The sequence below is a fragment of the Triticum urartu genome, chromosome 4 (assembly GCF_003073215.2).
Source record: "Triticum urartu cultivar G1812 chromosome 4, Tu2.1, whole genome shotgun sequence".
NCBI classification, from domain to species: domain Eukaryota; kingdom Viridiplantae; phylum Streptophyta; class Magnoliopsida; order Poales; family Poaceae; genus Triticum; species Triticum urartu.
The window spans coordinates 134,204,792-134,231,927 of record NC_053025.1 but is presented as its reverse complement, the minus strand read 5'-3'; the positions used below and the strand labels follow the sequence as shown (position 1 = coordinate 134,231,927).

At 47.4% G+C, this 27,136-nt stretch overlaps 2 protein-coding genes across 2 annotated transcripts; one reads left to right on the top strand and one right to left on the bottom strand.

Moving 5' to 3' along the window:
- Positions 1-19,812: 19,812 nt before the first annotated feature.
- Positions 19,813-21,988, top strand: LOC125551081 (peroxidase 4-like). Its single transcript, XM_048714230.1, has 3 exons — positions 19,813-20,324; positions 20,426-20,591; positions 21,373-21,988. Exons 1-3 carry the CDS (start codon positions 19,923-19,925, stop codon positions 21,762-21,764), a joined length of 960 nt encoding a protein of 319 aa, XP_048570187.1. The 5' UTR covers positions 19,813-19,922; the 3' UTR covers positions 21,765-21,988.
- Positions 21,989-22,613: 625 nt separating this feature from the next.
- On the bottom strand, positions 22,614-24,678 carry LOC125553694 (F-box/FBD/LRR-repeat protein At3g26920-like). Its single transcript, XM_048717436.1, has 3 exons — positions 23,583-24,678; positions 23,330-23,473; positions 22,614-23,193 (listed from the first exon to the last, which is right to left on the bottom strand). Exons 1-3 carry the CDS (start codon positions 24,609-24,611, stop codon positions 22,816-22,818), a joined length of 1,551 nt encoding a protein of 516 aa, XP_048573393.1. The 5' UTR covers positions 24,612-24,678; the 3' UTR covers positions 22,614-22,815.
- Between the last annotated feature and the right edge of the window lie 2,458 nt (positions 24,679-27,136).

The window sequence follows — 27,136 nt, the reverse complement described above, 5'->3', positions numbered from 1 at the left end:
TGCAATGTGGCTGCCTGAATCTATGATAAAGACTATGCTTATTTTCTGAACTATCTATGTTTGGGTTGTTGGAAAATCTATTGAAAGTGCGTTATATCGACTAGAGGGGGGGTGAATAGGCGATTTTTATGAAAGTCTTCAAAACGTGGAAGTTTCGAAGACAAACGATAGAAATAAACCTATTACCATGCAGCGGAAGGTAGACTACACTAGGCAAACCATAGTCAAGTATTCAATGAAGTGAAAGCACAATGACTAATAGCAGCAATGTAGTAAGGATCAGGTAGGAAGATATTATGAAGCCAAACAGAACACGCAGTCACTCAGTGAAGACAAAAGATAGTGCAATCATACAATGACTTCACGAGGACCAACAGTAAGTGAAGGGAAGGGAAGGATGAAACCAGTGACTCGTTGAAGACAATGATTTGTTGGACCAGTTCCAGTTGCTGTGACAACTGTACGTCTGGTTAGGGCGGCTAGGTATTTAAACCTGAGGACACACAGTCCCGGACACCCAGTCCTGAACACGCAGCTCAGGACACCTAGTCCTCACCGTATTCCCCTTGAGCTAAGGTCACACAGACCTCGCCCAATCACTCTGGTAAGTCTTCAAGGTAGACTCCCAAACCTTCACAGACTTTGTTCACCGGCGATCCACAATGTCTCTTGGATGCTCAGAACGCGACGCCTAACCGGCTGGAGGATTCACAGTCCTCAAGTGTAATAAGTCTTCAGATCACACAGACAAGAAGACTTAAGTGATTCCTAACACTCTTTGGCTCTGGGTGGTTAGGGCTTTATCCTCACAAGGAATTCTCTCTCAAAGGCTTCGAGGTGGGTTGCTCTCAAACGACAAAAGCCGTACTCTAACTCTGAGCAGCCAACCGTTTATGGTTGTAGGGGTGGGCTATTTATAGCCACTGGGCAACCCGACTTGATTTGTCCGAAATGACCCTGGGTCACTAAGGAACTGACACGTGTTCCAACGGTCAGATTTCAAACACACACGGCAACTTTACTTGGGCTATAAGCAAAGCTGACTTGTCAGACTCTGGACAAGATTCGCTCTCATAGTCTTCACTCGAAGACATAGGTTTTGGTTAAGCATCACTTCAGTCATTCTGACTGGTTCTCTTGGACCCCACTTAACAGTACGATGGTTCCTATGACTCAACAAAGAAGAAAAAGAACTATGAAAGACCTAAGTCTTTGAGCTCCATAGGCTTCATGCGATGTCTTCTCTTGTCATAGTCTTCAATGTGAATATCTTCATATACCACCTTTGACATCAATGTCTTCATACATTTTGGGGGGTCATCTCTGGTAGGAAAACCGAATCAATGAGGGACTTCTACCTGTGTTATCCTGCGATTCTCACAAACACATTAGTCCCTCAACTAGGTTTGTCGTCAATACTCCAAAACCAACTAGGGGTGGCACTAGATGCACTTACAATCTCCCCCGTTTTGGTGATTGATGACAAACTAGTTGAAGTTTTCAACGGGGAATATAATATGTGAAATTGTAAAGGATAAGGAATTGTCTTCATAAGTTGCAAGGGCTCTCCCTGAAGATGTGCATATAAGTAATTTGCTTTTGGAATGCAAATGCACATGGCAGGTTGTACTCGTGGAGATCCTCTTCAACTTATGATGACAATTCATTATGCATGAGAAGGTATGTGAAGATAATGACATGCATAATGGAAAATGGACGTCTGCAAAATGATCTAAGTGCAGAATTTATCGTCGCATCACGAAGTAGCAAATAAGTAGCAGACGACCATCGAGTTTAGGTTTTACAACTCAAAGAACCAAATGTATCAAAACGAGAGTTGTAAACACGAGGAAAAATATAAAGCAACCGCCCATGTGGACCCGCTTGAAGACTATCAAACTCATATGCTTCTCCCCCTTTTGTTAGTAAGGACCAAAAAGGTTTGAAGACATAGAGCATCTACTCGTTCCCATGAAGAGCAGGTGAAGCAGCAGGGTCGTTGGTGGTGTTCGGCGGTGCAGAAGAACTTGGAGCAGTGTCGAAGCGTGCTGAAGGAGGTGGCGGTGAAGTAGCATCGTCTTCGTCCTCGATCACTCTGGCATTCACAGTTGCAGCAGAGGAAGAGAACTCAGAGTCTTCAAGAGATGGAGTTCCTCGCAGCACTGCCCTTCGAGGAGGTGTGGAGTCAAACTTGAAGCGTTCAGAGAAACCATCCTCTTGAAGATCATCTTCAGAGCACATAAGCGTCAGCCCTTTCCAGGTGCGTCGAGAGGTTTCATGGGAAACAAAGGCATTCTTGGTGGCAAGATTGCGAATGCGGTTGACATCCACCAAGAGGCTTTGCATTTGGCGCTTCAGCCAGTCATGATGCCTATCATGTTTCTGATGAAGAGCCACCAGAAGCTCTCGGTCATTGAGGACACGAGTGCGCTTCTTGGGTCATTGGGCAATTGTGCTATCGGTGGCTTCAGTAAGGGCAGGATGTGGTGCACGTGTAGTTCCAGTCAAAGGATAAACATGAGTGACTGCTTCAACTCCTTCAATGTTCTGAGAAAAACTTTGATGCTTCGCATTCTGAAGACTAAGAGGCTCCTTGGAAGGCTCGGGATAAATGGCTTCAACGGACATATCCACATCAGGCAGAAAGATCCGATGATTGCAAGCAGATGGCTGATATGAGATAGCGGAGTGGAGTGTAATCAGCCGCATTATCCATGGAGCATGGAACTTCAAGCCAAAATGATCAGAGCCTGATGCAGCAAGTTGGCGGATGAAGAAGTCCTGTGCATTGAAGCATTTGCCATGAAGAATATAGAAGACCAAAGTCTTCATTGCACCTTCCAGCTTGGCATGTGGAGAATGTCCTTTGATAGGCCAGAGAGTTTGCCTTATGATGTGATAAATAGTCCTTGGCAGATACTCAAGGTCTTCAACAAGAAACTCCTTAGGATATGCAACATCTTGTGGCAATGGCTTCATCATACTGAGCATCTGACTCATGTTTGGTTCAGGCTTCTGAAAGATGCTCTTCATAGGTTCACTGTGAAGCTGACAGCCAGGTTTGTAGAGATCGCCAGGAGTGGGCAGACCAATGAGCTCAATGATATCAAAGGCTTTGGCTTCATGATGAACATTTCCTGTCATCCACTCCAGGACCCAAGTCTTCGGATCTCTGTTGTACCCATGGATGTGAAGTGTGGCATAGAATTGAAGCAACAACTCTTCACTCCAGTGCTCTTGGTCGGTGACAAACGGCAGCAATCCAACCTCTTTGAAGCAATCCAGAGCTTCTTCCAGACAGGGTAGACCAGCTATTGCTTCGATGTCAAGACGCTTATGTGGGAAGATGCGACCTTGATTGTACAGAATGCAGGAGTAATAGCTTCGCTGCGGATAGCTCCAGAACCGATCAGAAGATATTCTTTCCCTTGAGTAGGGGTTCTTGGAGCTATTGAAGAAAGTGTTGTCTGCTTTGAAGCTGTTGACATTGAAGGATCCAGGTGCTGATGCAGGACCTGGAAACCTGGACAGTCTTGGGATTGGCTTCTGTACCCGAGGCATGTGCTCAACATGATAGTCAAACTGAGGACCAGCAGCAGGCGCAGGAACAGAAGCAGTAGTATCATTGGCTTCGCTGACTTCTGGTGCGTGGGTTGGTGTAGGCTCCACATTGGCTTCAGCCATGACAGCGTCAGTGGCTTCATTGGTGTTGGTGGTGGCAGTCTCAAGATTCTCAACCTCCACTTGATGAGCTGGAGGGTCGGTCACAGTCACATTCTCCTCGAGAACAGCTTCTTGATGAGGCGGGGGTGTAGCAGCTCTTGGGGTTTCTTGTTCATCGGCTGATGCAGCCGGAATGTCTTCAACAGCTTTAGCTTCAGACTCAGAGACTGGAGGCCTTGGTCCTTTGTGAAGCCTGCGTAACGCTGGCGACACCTGCGGAGTTGGAGTTGGCTGGGCCTCAAAGTCATCTTCCTCTTGTGCTTGTGGGTGATCAGCCCATGATGCATCCTGAGCAATTGGCGTCAAAGGACGACCAATGCTGATGAGTTCGCTGTGCGTTAGCACAGGCGATGATACCTGTTGGTGCTCGATCTAAGGAAGAACTGCATCATCTTCAACATGGTCATGGTGACCAATATCTTTAGCAACAGTGGGATCAGCTGCTGGGAAGTCTTCAGCTTCACGAGCCTCTGTGAAAGCAGGCTCATGGACAGTCAGTTGGCGCTCTTGATGTTCAGTGGCTGGGCGAACCATGGAGATGGGTTCAACAATCAAGGGCTCTGTGGGAGCATCCCGTTCCTTCTTGGTCTTCCGCTTCTTCTTGGAGGGAGCAATAGCAGAGGCTTCAGAATGTTTCCTCTTTCTGGCTTCAGCCTCAGCAGTCCTTGTCTTCTTCAGTTATGAAGCGGTTGACCTGGCCTTTGGCTTCGAGCCAGTCATGCTAGTTGGGAAGACAATGGGATCTGCTTCCTGCCTTGGTGCGTCGGGTTCGGCCATAGCGGGCTTCTTCTTCTTTTTTGCAGCCATCCTGGGGTCGATGCCAGGACGCCCAAGGGCCTTGCGCTTCTCAGCCTCATTGTAGGCTTGCACACACTTGTCAGCCAGGCTCTTCATGCGCTCACGAGAACCTTGACCTTCTTCATGCTTCTTGAGAAAGGCTTCTTTAAGCTCATGCAACATGATCTTGAAGTTCTTGACCTCTTACACGCTGAGCTTGGCCATATGCTTCTTGAACTGAGCTTTCTCAAAGTCAATCTTCTGCTTCAGTTCGACGATGCGCTGAGTTAGAGCTAGCTCTGAAGCAATGGCGCCATGGAAGGCGACACTAAGACCAATGGGAAGTTGCAGGTCTTCAAAGCTGAGGTTGGGCGTTTCAAACCACTCATCGATGAAGTCGTGGATGATTGCCACGTCAAAGAGAGGCAAATTGTTGAAGATTTCTGCTTCTTCTTTGCTCTTGATCAGTTGCTCAAGAGCGTCATCTGCCAGATCTTCATCACTGGACAGATCAATGGCATCGTTGCGCAGAATGGCAGCAGCAGTTAGTTCTTGGCTGGTGTGCGGCAGAGGCATCTTGACTTTCTGGGGCTTGGAGATGCGTGACAGATCTTCAGACTGCACACTTTCTTCAGGAGGTGCAGTAGCCAGTGGCTTCGCCCGTGAGATTTTTGGTGGAGCAGCTGATCTTGAAGCCTTAGCCTTCTTTGGCTTCTGCGGCTTTGGAGTAGGAGCTGGGGCTTCATCAGTGTCAGTATCATCATCAGAATGATCCACTTTGGCACCTTGAACTGAGATGTGAGTGATGAGGCCATCAAGGTTGTAGAAAGGACCGATGACATTGGGTTCTGCATCGCGTGTGCCATCAGCCCGGGGAGTAGAAGGACCAGGGTTGAAGTCTAGTCCCAATGACTTCTTGTTTTCCTTGGCCGATGCCTTTGCGTGCTGGAAGTTGCGCTTGAAGAGATTATCGTCACGACGCCATAGCAATGATGATGGGTCGGCATCTTTAGGCTGAGGTCCACGGACCATACACGGATAGAAACCCTGAGCAATAGCTTCAGCTCTGTTCTTGGGTGGAAGGCCTCGGAAGAGAACATCACCCCAAGGACTTTTGATAGCACTCTTCTCAGCATATTCCTTGGTCACGAATCTGTATTTATACCACTGTTCTGCCCAATATCTTCGAATCCACTGGATTCGAGTCTTGCGCTGATTATAATCCTCTTCAGGATCTGTCTTGTAAAGCTCTGAGAGGTCATCAAGCAAATCTCTTGATGTTCCCCCACGACGCTATCTGCCTCCCTTCCTTGCAGATTTCTCTGTAGCCATGAACTTTAAACTGAATGGCTTCAACACGTTCAAAGGCTTCTGAGGCTTTCGCTTGCTGGACAAACAGGAACTGGCTTCGGGAGAATTTATATGATGCTGTAAGAATTCTGCAAATGAATGCAGACTATGAGAACCAAGGGATTCTCCCACAGACATGTACCTGTGACAGCATTAAGGTGCGAGGGAAGGGGAAGAGGTCATATGCATTCTCAGAAGATTTTGAAGATAAATCAGTTTAGAAGACATTGACCTCATCGTGCGAAGACATTCACTCATAGATAAGGAGTTGGTTCCGGATTTGTACGAATCCAGAGATCAGTAAAAGTGAGGAATCTAACTGCTTTGTGAAGCATAAGTGAACATACTAGGCATAATATGAGATGCAGTATGAAGTGGATCCAACATGTGTGAACAGAAACTACTTGTGGTAGAAACTGACGAATCTGTAGGATCAAAGGGGCCGTAAAAAGGAAGTTTTATTTACCACACGAAGAACTGCTAGACGGAGTGGAAGAGGAGGCCGAGCAGTTCGATCGTCCGTGCCCTAACTTGGCGACGGAGGACACCTACGGCGACGGCGGAGAGGACGATGTCCGCGGTCGGCGTGAAGACGGTGTCGGAGAGGTTGCGGCAGCTAAGCGCTTCGTCGCTGGCATCGTCGAGAGCTAGCGGTGGTGCTAGGGTTCATGCGAGAGTGGAAGAAGAGATAATGACTGTGGTGCGGCGTGTATTTATAGGGACATGGGCGGCTCAGTGTTATTACACAGGTGCCCCTGGCGATTCACATCTGAGGAACACGTGGCCATTATGCAGCATATCGGGGGTTGTTCCACGTCCCACGCATGCCTGGATTGTCGGGTGGTTGTTCCCACTTCTCCAGGTTTCAGGTGAAGGAATGAGCATTGAAAATGGACTTAATGTTTGTCTCTGTATCTTCTGCTGACAAGGACGCAGAGAAGACATTCGACAGTTTCAGTAGAATGCATATGATTTGGAGAGATAGAGCTTGAGATAGAAAGCATAGAGAGGTTAGGGTCCGATCACATTCACTTAGTTCAAAAGATTCAACAAAAAGACATAGCTATAAGTGAATGCTGTAGAGGACAGAACACTAGTATATATATATAATCAATATAGTAAAGATAATCATGAAGACATGTTGAAATTGAAGCCAAACCAAATGTGAAGACATAGCAAATGTAACGTCGTGAGTGAAACACTTCAAACAGAACCTTTGGTGGTGGCGTTACCCACCGTATAGGAAGTATTAGACCCAGACACGGCGCACAATTATCGTGGCGCTCCGAAGTCAAATTCCACATTAATGTATTCACACTTAGAATGTATGTCTTCATTGATTGAAGATATACTTTACTTCGTGTGTTGCACATCTAAGTCATCAATATGCATAAGTGTTAGGATGTGTGCCTGATCACAGGACATTTGAGGATTCCAAGATATTTAGCTCACACCGTAACTTCCAAAATCTCTTCTCATCCGAAGGCTTGGTGAAGATATCTGCCAATTGTTCTTCAGTGTTGACATGTATGATATCAATGTCTTCCTTCACAACATGATCTCCGAAAGTGATGATGAATCTCAATGTGCTTTGTCTTCGAGTGCTGAACTGGGTTGTTGGCAATCTTGATGGCGCTTTCGTTGTCGCAGTAGAGTGGTACTTGCTTCAGATGAATGCCATAGTCTTTGAGTGTTTGCTTCATCCACAGAAGCTGAGCGCAGCAAGATCCAGCAGCAATGTATTCAGATTCAGCAATGGAGAGAGATACACAGTTCTGCTTCTTTGAAGACCAACATACAAGTGATCGTCCCAGAAAATGACATGTTCCTGATGTAGACTTGCGATCAACCTTGTCACCAGCATAATCAGCATCCGAGAATCCAACCAGATCAAACTCTAAGCCCTTTGGATACCATAATCCTAGAGTTGGGGTGTGAGCCAAATATCAAAGAATTCGCTTCACAGCTAAGTGATGCGACTCCTTTGGTGCCGCTTGGAATCGAGCACACATGCAAACACTAAGCATAATATCTGGCCTAGATGCACATAGATAAAGTAAAGAACCAATCATGGAGCGGTATACCTTTTGATCGAACTCTTTACCATTGTCGTCGGGACCCAGATGATGTTTGGCTGGCATTGGCGTCGTGAAGCCTTTGCAGTCTTGCATACCGAACTTCTTCAGGCAATCTTTGAGATACTTCTCTTGAGATATGAAGATGCCGTTGCGTTGCTGTCGTATTTGAAGACCGAGGAAGAACTTCAGCTCTCCCATCATGGACATCTGATATTGCTCTTGCATCATATATCCAAACTCTTCACTGTACTTCTGATTGGTGCAGCCGAAGATAATGTCATCCACATATATTTGGCACACAAACAGTTCACCATCATATGTCTTCGTGAAGAGAGTGGGGTCGAGGGAACTAGGTATGAAGCCTTTGCTCTTCAGGAAGTATTTGAGTGTGTCATACCAAGCCTGAGGGGCTTGTTTGAGGCCATACAGTGCCTTGTTGAGCTTGTATACCATGTCAGGATGTTTTGGATCTTCAAAGCCGGGCGGTTGTGCAACATACACTTCTTCTCCAATCTTGCCATTGAGAAAAGCGTTCTTCACATCCATTTGATATAGAAGTATGTTATGATGATTTGCATAGGCCAGCAGTATGCGTATGGCTTCAAGTCGAGCCACAGGAGCAAATGTTTCATCGAAGTCAATTCCTTCCACTTGAGTATATCCTTGACCAACGAGACGAGCTTTGTTTCTGATAACTTGACTATGCTCATCTTGCTTGTTGCGGTATATCCATTTGGTGCCTATTATATTGTGCTTCCGAGGATCAGGACGCTTAACCAGTTCCCATACATTATTCAGCTCAAACTATTGAAGCTCTTCTTGCACAGCTTGAATCCATTCAGGTTCCATGAAGGCTTCTTCAACTTTCTTGGGTTCTGTTATTGAGATGAATGCGAAGTGCCCACAGAAATTTGCTAGCTGTGTTGCCCTTGAACGAGTGAGCGGACCGGGTGCATTGATGCTATCAATTATTCTCTCAATCTGCACTTCATTGGCAACACGAGGATGTACAGGGCGAAGATTTTGCTCTTGTTGATCATTGTCATTGTTAGAGGAATTGTCTTCGGGCTGAGCATTGTCTTCAGGTTGATCAGGTGCGGAGATGATAAGTTCTTCTTCAGGTTGAGCTTCAGAGGGTATGATTTCTCCAGTTCCCATTAGTTTGATTGATTCACTGGATGGAACTTCATCTAGCATATTTGGCAGGTGCTCTCTTTGTGAACCGTTAGTCTCATTGAACCGCACATCCACTGTTTCAACCACTTTATAATGAAAGAGATTGAAGACTCTGTAGGAGTGCGAATCCTTTCCATATCCAAGCATAAAACCCTCATGTGCTTTTGGTGCAAATTTTGAAGTGTGACGTGGATCCTTGATCCAGCACCTGGCGCCAAATACTCTGAAGTAACTGACATTTGGCTTCTTGCCAGTTAGGAGCTCATAAGATGTCTTGTTCTGAAGCTTGTGAAGATAAACACGATTGATTGTATGGCATGCAGTATCAATGGCTTCAGGCCAGAATTTTCTTGGAGTCTTGTATTCATCAAGCATCGTTTGGGCCATCTCAATGAGTGTTCTGTTCTTGCGTTCGACGACGCCATTCTGCTGTGGCGTGTACGGGGCTGAGAATTCATGTGTGATTCCCAAAGTATCAAGATATGTATCAAGGCCAGTGTTCTTGAATTCAGTGCCATTGTCACTTCTGATGTGCTTTATCTTGGCACCATAGTTGTTCATTGCTTGATTTGCGAAGCGTTTGAAGACATCCTGCACTTCAGTCTTGTAGAGGATTATGTGCACCCAAGTATGTCTAGAATAATCATCAACAATGAAAAAGCCATAGAGACAAGCAGTAGTAGTAAGAGTTGAGTAATGAGTGGGACCGAAAAGATCCATGTGGAGCAGTTCGAAGGGTCGAGTTGTTGTCATGATTGTCTTCGAGGGATGTTTGGCCCTCGTCATCTTTCCAGCTTCACAGGCACCGCATAAGTGATCCTTCTTGAACTTGACGCCCTCGATGCCTATGACATGCTTCTTCTTTGCAAGGGTGTGGAGGTTCCTCATGCCAGCATGCCCTAGCCTCCGATGCCAGAGCCAGCATTCTGAAGCTTTTGCTAGAAGACATACGGCAAGCTGTGGTCCTGCTGAGAAATCTACCATGTACAAATCATCTTTCCGATACCCTTCAAACACTAGAGACTTGTTAGATTCCATTAGAACAAGGCAGCGATATTTTCCAAACATCACAATCATATTTAGATCGCAAAGCATTGAGACAAACATTAAGTTGAAGCCAAGGGATTCAATAAGCATGACTTTATCCATGTGTTGATCCTTTGAGATTGCAACTCTACCTAGACCCAATACCTTACTTTTACCAGTGTCAGAAAATGTGATGTGACTCTTGTCGGATGGACGTAAGGTTGAGTCCATAAGAAGGCTTCTTTTGCCAGTCATGTGATTGGTACATCCACTATCAATAATCCATTCTGAAGCAGCTGGTGTCGTACCCTACAGTGCAGTTAGGGGGATAGGCTTCACGAAGAGAATTGTGAAGCAAAAACATTTGACGAACCAGTGGGTTATGAAAGCTTAGATCGAGATTAGGATTGATAGGGAGAGTAGCAAGCGATTCAGGAACGAAGTACATAGTAAGACCATTCACGCATTTGATCTTGCGCCCTACAAGATGTTTAAGGTCCCCAGCAATAGCGTCAGACGATTTTGGTTTTCTGCTGGAGACCCTTCCCTACAAAAGAGAGTTAAGCTTTCTTAGCCACCCACATCTTCAAGGGTGGCTTAGAAGCGATAGGTCTAAGTGCAGTATCAGAGAACTTTGGCTTTGGATCCCTAGCAAAAAGTCTTGCAGGCGGACAATAGTACTCATAAGAATAAGCAGAATAGTTCTTGGTCTTATGAACATAGCGGTTTGATGAACCGTGCTCATATTCATAGGCCTGAGTCTGGTTTCCCTGCAAAAAAATTGCATTAGTGCGACTCAAGTGAGTCCTCTGTCTGTATGAAGCCTTTGGACCGTATGAAGCATGTGGTCTGGGGTTTGTCTTCTTCACTTGTGGTGTCATGATGACATTCATAGGAAGATTCTCCAAACACTTTTTCGGCACCCAGATCTTCTTCATAGGCGGCCCATTCCTGCAGTTAGTACCAATATACCTGGCAAACACTTCACCATTCTGATTCTTAAACAGTTTATAGTTTGCATCAAAGGATTCATCAATGACAATGGGGTTAGCACACGTGAAGCCAGATAAAGTGGATGGATCTGCTGAAGGTTCCTTTGCAGCAACCCACGTGGTTTTGGGGTACTGCTCAGGTTTCCAGTAAGAGCCATCAGCATTCATTTTCCTTACGAACCCAACACCCTCTTTCCTCGGGTTTCGGTTCAGGATCTGCCTTTTGAGGACATCACATAGTATCTGATGCCCTTTAAGACTTTTGTACATCCCTGTTTCAAGCAATGTCTTCAACCTAGCATTCTCATCAGCAATAGCAGTGGTATCCTCAGCAGAGGGGTTAGTTCCCACATCAACAGTTGAAGATATTGCAACAGTAGCAGTAGTAGAACATTCAGCAACAGAGGTAGCATTATCATGCTCAATGCATTTAACACATGGCGGTTCAAATTTTTCCTGAGCTGGACTGATCTGTTCGGCACGAAGCGACTCGTTTTCTTTCTGAAGATCTTCATGGGCCGCTCTCAATTTCTCAAGATCCCGCTTCCTTTGAAGATAATCATAGGAAAGCCTTTCATGAGCTGTTGAGAGCGTTTCATGACGACTTTCAAGTTCCTCATACTTAACGTGAAGATTTTTTATGTCTTCAATTAAGGACTGAGATCGAGTCATTTCAGCGTCTAACAGATCATCGCTTTTGTCTAACAGTTTTTGTATGTGTTCCATGGTTTTCTGTTGTTCAGTTGCAATTTTAGCGAGTGTTTTGTAGCTGGGTTTGGAACCACAATCAGAGTCATCGTCACTAGATGTTTGATAGCGAGTAGTGTATGTGTTTACCTTGTCACCGCGTGCCATGAAGCAGTAGGTAGGAGTGGAGTAGTCTTTGTCATTTGCACAGGTGTCGGTGATGGAGTCATTGTCTTCAGTGTTGAAGATGGACTTGGCGACGTATGCTGTAGCCAGACTCGCAATGCCAGAATCGGACTCCTCCTCAGACTCCACCTCCGCCTCCTCAGAAGCGGAGTCCTCCTCTGAATCCATTTCCTTGCCAACAAACGCACGTGCCTTGCCAGATGAGCTCTTCTTGTGTGATGAAGACTTTGAGGAGGACTTGGAAGAAGACTTTGAGTATTTCTTCTTCTTCTTGTCATCAGAATCATACTCCTTGCTCTTCTTTTTCTTCTTGTTCTCAATGTCCCACTGCGGACACTCAGAGATGTAGTGGCCAGGTTTCTTGCACTTGTGACATGTTTTCTTCTTGTAGTCATGAGCAGAAGCTTCATCATTCCTTGAGCTTGATCGTGAAGACTTTCTGAAGCCTTTCTTCTTGGTGAATTTTTAGAACTTCTTCACAAGCATAGCAAGTTCCTTTCCAATGTCTTCAGGATCATCAGAACTGCTGTCAGATTCTTCTTCAAATGAGGAGACAGCTTTTGCCTTCAAGGCACGAGTTCGCCCATAGTTGGGACCGTAGATATCTCTTTTCTCAGAAAGCTGAAACTCATGTGTATTGAGCCTCTCAAGTATGTCAGACGGATCGAGTGTCTTGAAATCAGGACATTCTTGAATCATCAGGGCTAGGGTGTCAAACGAACTGTCAAGTGATCTCAAGAGTGTCTTGACGACTTCATGCTTGATGATCTCAGTAGCGCCGAGGGCTTGAAGCTCATTTGTGATGTCAGTGAGTCGATCAAATATGAGCTGGACATTCTCATTGTCATTTCTCTTGAAGCGGTTGAAGAGGTTGCGAAGGACACTGATTCTCTGATCTCTCTGGGTTGAGATGCCTTCGTTGACCTTGGAGAGCAAGTCCCAGACTAGCTTATATGTTTCCAAAGTACTCACGCGGCCATACTGTCCTTTGGTCAGATGACCACAGATGATATTCTTGGCAGTAGAGTCCAGTTGAACGAACTTCTTGGCGTCAGCAGCAGTGACACCTTCTCCAGCCTTGGGAACGCCGTTCTTGACGACATACCATAGGTCGACATCAATGGCTTCAAGATGCATGCGCATCTTATTCTTCCAGTAGGGATATTCAGTTCCATCGAAGACGGGGCACGCAGCGGAGACTTTAATTATCCCTGCAGTCGACATAGCTAAAACTCCAGGTGGTTAAACCGAATCATACAGAACAAGGGAGTACCTTGTTCTGATACCAATTGAAAGTGCGTTATATCGACTAGAGGGGGGTGAATAGGCGATTTTTATGAAAGTCTTCAAAACGTGGAAGTTTCGAAGACAAACGATAGAAATAAACCTATTACCATGCAGCGGAAGGTAGACTACACTAGGCAAACCATAGTCAAGTATTCAATGAAGTGAAAGCACAATGACTAATAGCAGCAATGTAGTAAGGATCAGGTAGGAAGATATTATGAAGCCAAACAGAACACGCAGTCACTCAGTGAAGACAAAAGATAGTGCAATCATACAATGACTTCACAATGAATAACAGTAAGTCAAAGGAAGTGAAGATGAAACCAGTGACACGTTGAAGACAATGATTTGTTGGACCAGTTCCAGTTGCTGTGACAACTGTACGTCTGGTTGGAGCAGCTAGGTATTTAAACCAAAGGACACACAGTCCCGGACACCCAGTCAAGGACACTTAGTCCAAGACACCCAGTCCTCATCGTATTCTCCTTGAACTAAGGTCACACAGACCTCGTCCAATCACTCGTGGTAAGTCTTCAGAGGTAGACTCCCAAACCTTCACAGAACTTTGTTCACCGGCGATCCACAATGTCTCTTGGATGCTCAGAACGCGACGCCTAACCGGCTGGAGGATTCACAGTCCTCAAGTGTAATAAGTCTTCAGATCACACAGACAAGAAGACTTAAGTGATTCCTAACACTCTTTGGCTCTGGGTGGTTAGGGCTTTATCCTCACAAGGAATTCTCTCTCAAAGGCTTCGAGGTGGGTTGCTCTCAAACGACAAAAGCCGTACTCTAACTCTGAGCAGCCAACCGTTTATGGTTGTAGGGGTGGGCTATTTATAGCCACTGGGCAACCCGACCTGATTTGTCCGAAATGACCCTGGGTCACTAAGGAACCGACACGTGTTCCAACGGTCAGATTTCAAACACACACAACAACTTTACTTGGGCTATAAGCAAAGCTGACTTGTCCGACTCTGGACAAGATTCGCTCTCATAGTCTTCACTCGAAGACATAGGTTTTGGTTAAGCATCACTTCAGTCATTCTGACTGGTTCTCTTGGACCCCACTTAACAGTATGGTGGTTCCTATGACTCAACAAAGAAGAAAAAGAACTACGAAAGACCTAAGTCTTCGAGCTCCATAGGCTTCATGCGATGTATTCTCTTGTCATAGTCTTCAGTGTGAATATCTTCATATACCACCTTTGACATCAATGTCTTCATACATTTTTAGGGGTCATCTCTGGTAGGAAAACCGAATCAATGAGGGACTTCTACCTGTGTTATCTTGTGATTCTCACAAACACATTAGTCCCTCAACTAGGTTTGTTGTCAATACTCCAAAACCAACTAGGGGTGGCACTAGATGCACTTACAGGAAATGTATCCATGGCACAGTAGTTTTAAGTCTGAACTTATGCCTGAATCCATCTATCTGCATTTATCTGAATGTTTCTATACTTTGGTTTGCTGAAATGTGATTTTTTGGTGACTCTAATTTTTGAAATACTTTGACCATCAACTACTCCACTGTTTGAGCACACAAGTTCCAAGTTGCTGGGTTTCAACAAAAATTGCAACACAACTACCACCATTTCTCATCACTCAATCTACCACTTCCCCACTGCCACACTCCACCGCACTTCCTCCACTCCAACATTTAAGTAGCCCAACAACTCACTCTATCTCTGCTCACTCTACCTCTCTCACTCCACCTACATCCATGGCTGGTTCTTCCTCTACGCCAGACCCATGGCTGAACCCCTTCCCCACCGGCAAGGGCTGGGTTGCCATGCTTTTTGGGTCGACTCACGGCGACGAGGACCTCTTCCTCGACTACATGAAGATTGCCATGAGATACAGTAGTGCACAAGGGCTCGTGGATGCATCAGAAGAGGTAAGGAAGAAGGCGACGACTGAGGAGAAGCAGCGCATGGACCAACGCTATGCAACCCCAGGTAAGGGTATCATGCCCATCGACATGTTGATGTGGGCAATGAAGGAGGCGGACTCCGGCGATGCTGGGCAGAAGGAACGGTGGGCAGCCCACCGCTATATCCCTCCAACACAAGCTACAACTCCAACTACTATGGGCAACGACGATGAGGACCTGCAGATCATCGCCCCACCAGCACTACTGGCTCGCCGACGTCCTCCTCCCATCATCGTCATCGATGGAGACGAAGAGGAGGTGCCAGAGCTGCCACCTACCACTCAAGTAAAGCAAAAGGTGCGACGGTCAGGTCGCATAGCAGGGCAAGGGCCTAACAATCTGAAACTGTAAGTTTCAGATTTAGTTACAGCAGTTATTGCCAGATCTATGTTAGATTCAGTTCTGTCAGTTTATCAGGGTGTTTGCAATCTCAGTGAGATTCAGTTATGTCAGTTTAAGTGTCTTTGAACAATTTCAGTGTCCATGTCCTATCTATGTAAGACTAAATGCTATCTATGGGAGACTAAATGTCTTCCAGACTTCTCTGAATTTGTCTGAACCTGTGATGAAGCAATTTATGAAGTAAACAGATCTCAGCAAGAACTTATGATACAACACACACAAATAAACTACATCAGACTTAGATAATTTAGTTCTTAACTTAACTTAGCACCAGTTCTCAGCATCAGGATAATAGTTGGGCAGTACAGATCAGGGCAAACACCACCCCCGCACCAACCAAAATGATCTGAACCCATTACAGTTCTTAGGTAGATTAGGGCATATTTGCATCAAACTGATCATTCCTAGGCCAATTATATATATAGGCCTCATATATACTTACCATCCAGAGCTGCCACTTCACTCCTCCATCACAACTTTCTTTATCTTGTCCACCTTTTCCTTGCACCCATGACCAACCTTAAGGAGCTCAGCAATGAGATTCTCCAGCTTCTTCTTCTCTTCTTTAAGGAGATCTTTCTCCACCTCTAGCTCCTTCATGGTCTTCCTTGTGTTTTGGATTATATCAGCTTGACTCTGAAGGATGCACCTTTGTTCTTTCTTGAGCTTAAGCTTCTCCATTTGAAGCTCAATCTTTGCCTGCTCCTCAAGTTTCTTCTTCTTCTCCTTCAGTTCATTGATTGCCTGGCTTGTGCAATCCATGTCATAAGATTTGATTCCATCCTGATAATCAAACAACTTGGACACATCATACACCAACTGGCTATACTGATTGGCCAGAGAATCAAGCTCCTTCTGCAGTTTTGCAACCTCTATCCCATGAGCCTCATTATCCTGGGCTCTACCAAGGTTCTGCTCATGATACATATCCCAGAGTTTGCTTAAGCACCTTTGCAGAATTACAGGCCAGGGGGCATCTACCCACTCCAGAACACCACAGTTCACACCATCCTGAAAATCAATTTAAATTTACAGTGAACAAGCAAATTCAGAATAACAAATCATAAACAATAATGATATAAGCTACACTAGCTAGTTATTTCTATACTAAAAATACAATACATCAATATGTTTCATATGTTTCCAGTGCTCTTTACTACAAGTATAGTATTCAGACATACCAATGTTTTCAGACTTAAGGAAATTTCAGAAGAACAGCAACTAAACAGTCTGTTTCCACTACATAGCAGAAATTCAAGCTACTCAAATCCACACCAACTTGGTCCATTACCTCAGTAGCACATCCTATGAATCTCCTGCCAGTGTCAGTGCCTTCAAATGCCACAAACTTGCCCGCCCTCTGCCTGTGCAGGATGCACCTTCTGTCAGATTCAGTCACAAGCCCACAGAAACTAGGGTCTATCACAGTGTCAGGAGTTTGATGCAAAAACAAAACCATATCTATATCAAGAACAACTCACATATATCAACTTAAATGGAAAAATCTCAAATATCTTCAAACCCTAACCCTAACCCTAGAACAGAACAGATAGGAGAGGGAGAGGATAGCCTGAGCTGACTTACAAAGTACTCCATCTGCATGCTGCTGAACTCGCTCATGTACTCGTCATCGTCGTCCGACGTCTCGTTGCTGTTCGGCCACGACGGCATGGTCGCGGCGTCGCCAGAGCGCAAGAAGAAGAAACAGAAGCAGAGGAGAGCAGAGAGGAGTGGAGTGAGCTCGGGGAGAGTGAGAGAGCTGGTGGGGACGAGCGGCCCGGCCGGCCAGGTTATGACCTGGTCCGACCAGGTGCAGCCGACGAGCGGCTCTAACGGCCCTGCGCGCGCCGTTAGCCGTTAGGCGGGCCGCCCGCCTGGCAAGTGGGCCACTATCGTCAGAATCGCTGTTAAAACGGTCAAAACGACCATTAAGTCAACCTAGTAGTTTTTAGTCACGTTTTTAAAAAAAATTGGTAGTTTTTGACCACTTTTAAAAAAAGTGATAGTTCTGTGGGACACGAACCCCTAAAGTGATAATTTTTTGTCAATCACTTTCAGAAACAACAAGCACGTACGTACAACCAAAACAAACAACACAAAATGATCGATACATAGTCAACAGACAAATTCTTTGAGCGAGCTAACCCATATGCTGTCGTTGAATTTTCTTAACGGCAGGTTGTGGTCAGAGAAGTGCAGCTTGCTGCCGCAGCATTTTGATACTCTACTCCTACCCGATGAGCGCAGAGTTTCTACTGGATGGGCGTCGGAATTCTGTTTGCGAAAGCTGGTCTTCGGTCGTGGACTCGTTCTGCTGCACATGCACGAGTAAACAATGCAATAAGATGCGTGTTGCTACACGTACCTAGTACTGTAGTGGTAGTAGTCTGATGATGTACCCCATGCCTTTTCTTGAGGGGACATGCGCATGTGCAGCATTTTGGTGTGCCAAACCTCCGGCGATTGCGGTGCGGTCTGATACTCGGATCCAAAGTCGTTAATATTTGCTTGCAGCAACCAGCATTGAAATTCTTTTGACTAGAGTCTATCTATCTACTCTCTGCAGTAGGAGTACTTCTAAATCCGTAAGCGTAAAGCACCAGAACCAACAAGGCGTCCATATGTGCAGACAGTAGCATCTACTCTCTCCGTTTTTAAATATTTGTCTTTTTAGAGATTTTAACAAATAACTACATACGGAGTAAAATGAGTAAATTTACACTCTAAAATATGTCTATATACATCCGTATGTGGTAACCATTTAAAACTTCTAGAAAGACAAATATTTAGAAATGGAGGGAGTAAGAATTAGGCAGCATTAGAAATCTTCTCCATCGATCGATCCTTTTAGATCTTCTTTCTGGAGCTAATAAAAGGTACAACTGTGAACACGGAACACTCAAATCAAAATGTTAAGGCTCAAGCTAATTAACTAAGTGGGTGTATGATTGGTGCATGCTGTGTGAACTAGGCCCAAAAGGTATTATACTCCACTTTGACTAAACAGAATACTGTTAGGCGCAGAGTAGTACTAGGAATAACGAATACTCATGTCTGATCCCGGGCTCATCTGCTCATGGTGAACAATAAAATACTATGTGATCTGCGGATAGATATAATTCAAGATCTTTTTTCACATGTATGCTATAGAAGAGTCTTGCTATGCACACAACGAAACTTGGACAATGCACAGACGATGGATTAAATCTTGCCAGACACACGTTGATTCACAAGGGGGATTTACGTGTCGTGCATAGATCAGCCACTTGTATCGTGCATGGAGCAATTTCAACTATAGAATTTGCTGATGCACGCACGTACGTATTTATATGCTGCCTTGAGGAGAGAATTCACGTTGAATTGTCCATGATAGCTATAGATAGATATAAGAATGTTTTGACCATGACCAAGCAGCATGCATGTCTCCAGTTTCTAACGATGAGCATGTGCTAAATAGTACCACCGGAGACCCGGTCCGTCTATATGTCCTCGAAACTTGAAAAAAAAAACTATGAGAAAAAGCAGCAGGATGGTCGGATCATCATCTCGTTCACGATCATGTACCGGTAGGCAGTCGCTACATACCGATCAGACGTGGACTAACCTTGACATTCGTTGGGTAGTGAAACGGTGATACAAAAATTAATTAAGAAAATCATAAGCGTGCTAATGTACTCTTCCTGTGCCAAAGTGTCGCCTCAAAGTCCATGTAAGCGTTACAAAAAAATGATCTAAATTTGACTCAGATATGCTAAGCAGAGTAGCTAGCAAACACAGAGTCGGTAGCGGAAGGCAGTCGGTAGTTTTCAGTAGCACAGGAAAGCAACATGAGGAGACGGAGTCATGCATGCAAGCATGATTGCCATTGCCATGATTCTTTACTTAACCGTCTCGATTGCACAGTGTCGGCAAGCAGCTTTTCCACACCAAAAAACGTTCATTTTTCACGAGCTACGACGTTACGTATACTCAACCAGCTACACGGCCGGATCGATGTAGCACCTGCAGGTGTGAAACGCGTTGTTCCAATGCGCGCGCCCGTTTGGATCAACTCTCAAAGTCCACCGGAGTTGGTGAAGACGATGATGCAATCTAATAATATGTGATGGCAGACTGGTACTCCTAGCTAGTATAATCATGGCCGGCGGCGTGAGCTAGGCTTTCCCTCCTATAAATACCGGCCGCCCCGCGTCCCTCCACCATCCAGCAAACAAGCTCTCAAGGCAATATCTAGCTAGCTACTCCTAGATAGCACACTTGATTCGATCGATCGTCAGCAACGTAAACCCATAGATATCGACCATGGCGGCGCGCGCCATTGTCGTCCTGGTCTCGCTCATCCTCGCGGTGGTCGCCGGCGGCGCGTCGGCGCAGCTGTCGTCGGGCTTCTACTCCCGCTCGTGCCCGGGCATGCTCAAAGCCGTGCGCTCGGCGCTGCGGCCGGCGATCGTCAGGGAGCGGCGCGTGGGCGCCTCCATCGTCCGCCTCTTCTTCCACGACTGCTTCGTCCAGGGCTGCGACGCCTCGCTGCTGCTGGACGACGCGTCGGGCCTGCGCGGCGAGAAGAATGCCAAGCCCAACAAGAACTCAGTCAGGGGGTTTGAGGTCATCGACGCCATCAAGGCGGCCGTCGAGAAGGAGTGTCCCGGCGTCGTCTCCTGCGCCGACATCCTCGCCATCGCCGCCGAGGAGAGCGTCGTCTTGGTAAGTATCTATGCATATAATTAAAGGCGTGCTTAGCTATAGCTTGTACGTATTCTTCACCAAAGTCTAACACTACTGTGACATGCGTTGTGTACGTGTAGCTGGGTGGCCCGAGCTGGGAGGTGAAGATGGGGCGGAGGGACTCAACGACGGCGAGCTTCAGCGGCGCCGAGAACAACATCCCGCCGCCTACGTCGGGGCTCGCAAACCTTACGTCGCTCTTCGCCGCTCAGGGGCTCTCCCAGAAAGACATGGTCGCGCTCTCAGGTAGTACTACACATGTAGCACATGCAAATGCACGTTAACCGCCAAATAAACAACTAAATATCTTGCATATTGACCTCTTTTTACTGGGATTTTCAGAAGAAGAAAAAATACAACATAACATCGATATATTTCTGTTCCCACTCCATCATTGAACTTGAAATACTGTTGCAGTCTTAATAACAAACAAAAGTAGTGATCACGTAACATATATTTTCCTTTCCTGGAGCAAGGTAAAAAAAAATTGACTACTTCTCGACACTGTTAATTTCTCAAGGTAGCTTTGGTAGCTGCAAAACAGCTGGGATCAAGCAACGGAACTGATAGCCACGTTTTGACTCGAAAGCTAAAAACTTCTACTACATAAGACCTTTTCTCAGGATTAACAAAATATACTCCTTCCGTTTCTAAATATTTGTCTTTTTAGAGGTTTTAAATGGTGACTACATACGGAGCAAAATGAGTGAATCTACAGTCTAAAATATATCTATATACATCCGTATGTGGTGACCATTTGAAATCTCTAAAAAGACAAATATTTAAAAACAGTGGGAGTAATTAACAAGAGGTGAATTAGAAAGTTGGCAACTAATTACCATTAACCTGAGCCTCTGGAAATTTGCTCTGTAAGACTACTATACAACAACAACAGCAAAAATTGATCTGTTCCGTGATCACATAAAATACGTAGAAGCGCCAATTACAAAAATTGGTGAATGATTGTTACCGATGGAAAGAAAAAGAGTAACCATTTAACGGTAACCTGACCCATCACTTGTTCCAGGAGCCCACACGGTCGGCCAAGCACGCTGCACATTCTTCCGGGACCACATCTACAACGACACAAACATCGACTCCGGCTTCGCCAGGAGCCGCCAGTCAGGCTGCCCTCGTACCGCCGGCTCCGGCGACAACAACCTGGCGCCATTGGACCTGCAGACCCCGAGCACCTTCGAGAACGACTACTACAAGAACCTCGTCCAAAAGAGGGGCATCCTGCACTCGGACCAGGAGCTCTTCAACGGCGGCGCCGCCGACGCGCTGGTCCAGCAGTACATCGGCAGCCAGAGCGCCTTTTTCAAGGACTTCGTGGTGGGGATGATCAAGATGGGGGACATCATGCCGCTGACGGGGTCCAGCGGACAGATCAGGAAGAACTGCAGGAGGATCAACTAAGAAAAGATCCTCCACTTTCTGCGCAGACAGTTGTGAAATCCCTAGAAATGCAGCACAATCCGTAGCAATCCAGGATATGTTTGGTCGCGCCCATGCTTGCAAGCAGCTTGTGGTTTCCTCTCGTTCGACTCTGTTTATGCAATTGTGAAATCAATGTACGTTGTGCCTGGTGGATTAATAAAAAGGTCTACCCCGTCTCTATGGTCGGAAATTATTTGTGAAAACTGAAAAGCCTACAGCACGACGACATGATGACCTTATTTTTCGCAACTGAAGAGCCATATAGGCCATGAAGAAGCTGTGACCCTGTGGAACAACAACTACTTTATCATTGTGTGCAGAAGATCATAGAATAAATGGAGGAGGCTAGCAGCAAAGAGTAACTGACCTAGGATGCTGCGTATCATAGTTTGGCCGCCAGGACACACTATTCTTAGGCGTGCCCTTGTAGCTCAAGTTACTATTACCTTAGCACGTTTGCGAAAATAACCAAATTGGCTTGCAAATGGTGGTTCGAATTTTCGCAACCGAAGAACCAGATTGGCCATAAATAGCTGCCCCAATAATTGACTTGCCGCATCTATGCAAATCAATCAGAACAGAACACAAAAGGGCACAATCTGAGAGCATCAAAATCTTTTGCCAGCTGGAACAAATATCCCAGGTAATATCTAGAGGAAATTATCAAGACAGTAAACAAAACATGGATTATCTCAGCTGTTACTACTATCCCCACCCCCAACATCAAGCCTCATATGAATAGCAGCAATGTTGTGCAATATAATTCTCATCAGATCAAATCTACCTAATTAAATCAAATTTAACACAAGCACAATAGGTTCTCCGCAATTGCCAACTGAAAAAAACAGCATTTCCAACAGAATGGCAGTCATTTGCATCAACGAAGACGGTAACAAATCATGTTCGCAGAAACAAGAGTCCGTGCAGATCATACAAAAAAACTCTGAAAATAGTGCATGTCCAAACTGCGACTACAGAACACAACAACTTCCAGAGCTAGTAAAGATAAAGTAAACATGCACCTTTCACTTCAGAAGTTCACGAAAGGGTCGCCAACTGAACTGGCCGATGCTCTCTTGAAGTTCCCCATGCCACCATCTTCAGGATCAGAACACCCAGTGACCATGATTTTGGAACCTGCACTGGCCCGTTTCATGGACCGCAGAGGATTCACTTTGGAATGCATATCCTCCATGGAAGTGAACCATGCATTGGCCAACACTATCACCACATGCTTCAGCACCAGCGCACTCTCAAAGAAAAACTTGAGAAAAGCAAGCTCACTCCGATCCCCTTGGTAATCATGGAAAACCAGCAGCTTGATGCGCGAGCTGATGCATTCTATGGTACCAGACTCATTCCAGAACTTGAGGTTGTGCTTGCCAGAGGGTTGACCAGTTTTTCCAGACTGAATTTTTTTTTAAGTTAGTGCACATGAAGTTCATCAGATGTTGATGGATCATGATGCAACATCAGCAATTCACAGTATGATGCTAGTACATTATGGTGCAAATGAATGCCAAAAGAAGCATCAGGGGCTTCACCATGATGTGGAGCGTCTCAACATTGGGAAAGCATCTGAGGACAGTCGGGATCATCTTGACATCATTGCGGACTCCACAACGCAACTCCAAAGCCAGGACCCTCACACTTGGTACCATGGTGCTTGGGCTCACCTTTGTCCCAGCCTGCCATTGAAATCTCAATGCACTCAATTAAGAGAAGAAAGATCACACATGTACATTGATCATTTTGGTATGATGTACTCCAATGGAACAAATGGAAAAAATGTGGCACCTTGATGACGGTGTTGCCGAACTCTAGGTCATGACTTCCTGAATCCAAGTATCCCAACGAGTGCAACTTGGGGGCATAACTGATCTTCACCTTGGTGCAAACCCCGCCGCTGCTCCAACATCCTGTTAGGATGAGTCTCTCAAGGCGCGGGGCGTCCACCACAGCGATTTCTTCAAAGGAGGACATGAGAATCTTCATGCACCGGAGGCTTTGGCTGACAAGGCGAAGACTAACCTTGAAAAGATTCCCATGGATATAAAGTGTCTCCAGCACAGGGCTCCTGTCGAGAATGAAGTCCAGATCCTTGCTCTCCATGACGAGGCTGCAGAGCCCGAGCTCAAGGAGGTTAGGTAAACAGGTGGCGCTTGGGATGCCGGCCGTGTCGGGGAACTTCCAGAGGCCGAGGTAGAGGCGGGTGAGGGTGGTCATGCCTAAGAAGGTGGAGGGAAGAACGAGGTCGAGCGGCCAAGGGCGGTTGACGAGGACAAGTTCCTGGATCCCCTTGTTGGCGAGGATGCGGAGCCAGCGCGTGAGCAGGCCATGGAACTCTTCCATGTGGCTGCTGGTGAGGTGGACGCAGCGGAAGGGTCCCGGGTGCGCGGCGAGGATGCGGGACACGATGGAGGTGATGCGCCGCGCATCACTACGCGCGGCCGCGGTGCTTGCGGCTGCGGTTGCTGCGGCTGTGGGGAGGATGTGAGAATCGACGAGGACGAGCGGGGCAGAGCGCCAGACCCCGCGCCAGTGCCGGGAGAGCGTCGCGGTGCGCGCGCCTTCCTTGACTGGGAGGCGAGAGACGATGTTGCGGAGGAGCAGGTCGGGAAGGCGGCTGACACCGTCGACGGAGTGGTGGGGGAGGAGAGCGCAGAGGCGAGCGTCGACGGAGACGGGCGGGTCCGAGAGGGCGTAGTGGGTGTAGGAGAGCACGCGGGCGAAGAGGGCCTCCATCTCGTCCGGGTCCTGGCCGTCGAGCCGGAACATCGCCGCCGTCGCCGGATCCATGGGAACGGGCGGCACTCGGGTGTCCATGGCCGTCGCCGAAAGCGCCGCGGTGGGGACGAGGGTTTTGGGCGGCGCGTGTCCTCTGTGGAGTGGAGCGGAGTGGAGCAGGAGCGGCGGAAGAGAAGGGAAATTGCTACTCATCCTTGGGGAAGGCCCAAATGTCCAGAGACCCTATCAAAGCCCACTAGTCAGTGACTCCTTTTGCCTAAAAAAACTAGTCAGTGACTTGGGTGTATAGTGTATAATTATTTTTTGAAAAGAGAGAATGATGATATACACATTCACGAAAGTGTTGTTCTAATCCCGAGGCTCATGTAAGCTTGGTGAACAGTAAAATAAAAATAATCTGAATTCCTTTCATGTGGAACATTGACAAAAAAATGGATAGCTTGCAAAATTTCATCATAAAATGACATTTATGGAAAATGTTGCAAAAAACAAAATTAATGCTTTAAAATGTGTTGATATTGTTTGTCGGCGTTCTGAGAACGGGGGTCCCCAGACTTGCCTGCCTGCGGCCTGCGGCGTGGCTCAAAGGGGGCCCAGCGCGGCCCATCTTCATCAACACAGACCCAAGACCCGGGCCAAGCCTCGCGGGGCGGACGACACGGAGCTTTCTCAGGCACGGCCTCATCAGGCTGGCTCGCGAGGAGGCAGAGAGATCAAGGCGGGGTACCTCACGAGGTGCCCGTGACGCAAGCCATGACGACCAAAGGCGCCAGGCGGGCGCCAGCCGCGCAGTGTCCTCCTTTCCTCTTTGGTGCAAAGGGAGCAAGCGCAGGCGAGAGCATCAAGCAAAGGCACCCGTTTCGGTGCAACGAGACCAAGACCAGTCCAACGGCAGGGAGGAAGTCATTGTGGAGCCCAAGCCAGCGTCACCACCAGAGCCTCTGGCGGGCGAGGACCAACTTTAGTCAGGATAAGTCTACCAGATGTTCCCCTTCAAAATGGCCAATTGTTGGCGCCCTTCCCGCTCAATATTTGGGAAGAGACCCAGGGCCTTTGCCTATAAATAGGACTAGCCACCCACAGGGTAGGGGGGATCGTAATCAAGAGATCGGAGGGAGATCGGATCGAAATCAGAGAGAGAATCGAGAAGAGAGAGGGGGGGTGACTAAACTCCTCCTAGCAGTTCATCCCCCCAGCCAAGAACAGACCCTCACGAGGCTGTTCTTCCTTGTATTGCTCATCATCATCAGCCCAATAGGCAATCCACCACACCACACACTGGAGTAGGGTATTACACCATAACGGTGGCCCAAACCAGTATAAACCCTGTGTCTCTTGTGCTGTTCTTTCCATAGCTTAGATCTTAGCGAGGCGGAGGGGTGCAGGTAGGTAGAAGGCGAAATCTCCGCGCGCACCCCAGTGTTCGAACCTTAAGGGTCTGCCGGAACCCGAAATCCGACATTTGACGCGCCAGGTAGGGGTGCACCGAGGTTTTCCCTTCCGCCACCACCACGACCTGCCTCGCGATGAGTAGCGCGTCGCCCGCCCTGGCCGCCGGCGCCAGCACGGGGGCCAGGGGGCTCCGAGCCCTGGCCCCAGCCCTGCAAGGGGTACGGTGACCGGACAAGTTTAAGCCAACGACGCCGCCGCGCTACGGCGGCGCAACTGATCCGCTGGCCTTCTTGCTGGCGTACGAGGAGGTCATCCTCGAAGCTGGAGGTGACGATAGGGTCATGGCCAACTAGCTCCCCATGGCCCTCACCGGCGCTCCACGCGCATGGCTGCTCCACCTGCCAGCAGCCTCCGTGGCCTCTTGGGAAGAGCTCCGCGGCCTCTTTCCCGCCCACCACGCTACACCAACACCCCCGATCATCGCGGCCCTCCTGGGCGGCTCGCAGGCGTCGCCTACAAGTCACCACGTCAAGCCGTTCATCCGCCGGGTCAGCGCCGCTTCCACGTGGCAGGGGGCTCTCCTGGACCGGGCAGCGCCCAAGGCCGGCCTGGCCTTCAGCTCGGAGGACCACCCCTCCAACTCGGCCTGCTCGGGTGCGCTCCCCATGCTGTGCACCCCCATCATCTGCCAGGTGGCCATCACCAGAACTCTCATCGATGGCGGTGCGGGCCTCAGCGTGCTCTCGTTTGAGGCCTTCAACCTCCTCTGCATACCCCTGGAACGGCTGCAACCCAGCCGGCCCTTCTCAGGCGTTGGGGGCGGATCATCCAGCTCCTTGGGACAGATCCGGTTCCCAGTAACCTTCGGCACCTACAACAACTTCCGCACGGAGCTGGTCGACTTCGACATCGCCCCCATCGGCCTCCCCTACAACGCCATCCTCGGCTACCCAGCGCTGGCCCAGTTCATGGCCGCGACGCACCCGGCGTACAACCTCATGAAGATATCCGGGAGCAGCTGTGTCCTCACGGTGCACGGGGACACCGGAGACGCGCTACGAGTGCTCAAGCTCGCCTTCAAGGCGGCGGCGTCGGCACAGCCCGCCGACTCGGAGACCCCCGAGCCCAAGGGGGCTGCACCCGCCAAGAAGAAACAGTTGTTCACCCAAGACAAGGCAGAAACCAAGCAGATACCCGTCGATGAGGATGGG

Coding starts and splice junctions, on each gene's coding strand:
- LOC125551081 (XM_048714230.1), top strand. CDS start 19,923: ATGGCGGCGCGCGCCATTGTCGTCCTGGTCTCGCTCATCCTCGCGGTG. Junction 20,325..20,425: donor CCGAGGAGAGCGTCGTCTTG/GTAAGTATCTAT, acceptor GTGTACGTGTAG/CTGGGTGGCCCGAGCTGGGA. Junction 20,592..21,372: donor AGACATGGTCGCGCTCTCAG/GTAGTACTACAC, acceptor CACTTGTTCCAG/GAGCCCACACGGTCGGCCAA.
- LOC125553694 (XM_048717436.1), bottom strand. CDS start 24,611: ATGGACACCCGAGTGCCGCCCGTTCCCATGGATCCGGCGACGGCGGCG. Junction 23,474..23,582: donor TCGGCAACACCGTCATCAAG/GTGCCACATTTT, acceptor TTTCAATGGCAG/GCTGGGACAAAGGTGAGCCC. Junction 23,194..23,329: donor TTGAGACGCTCCACATCATG/GTGAAGCCCCTG, acceptor AAAAAAATTCAG/TCTGGAAAAACTGGTCAACC.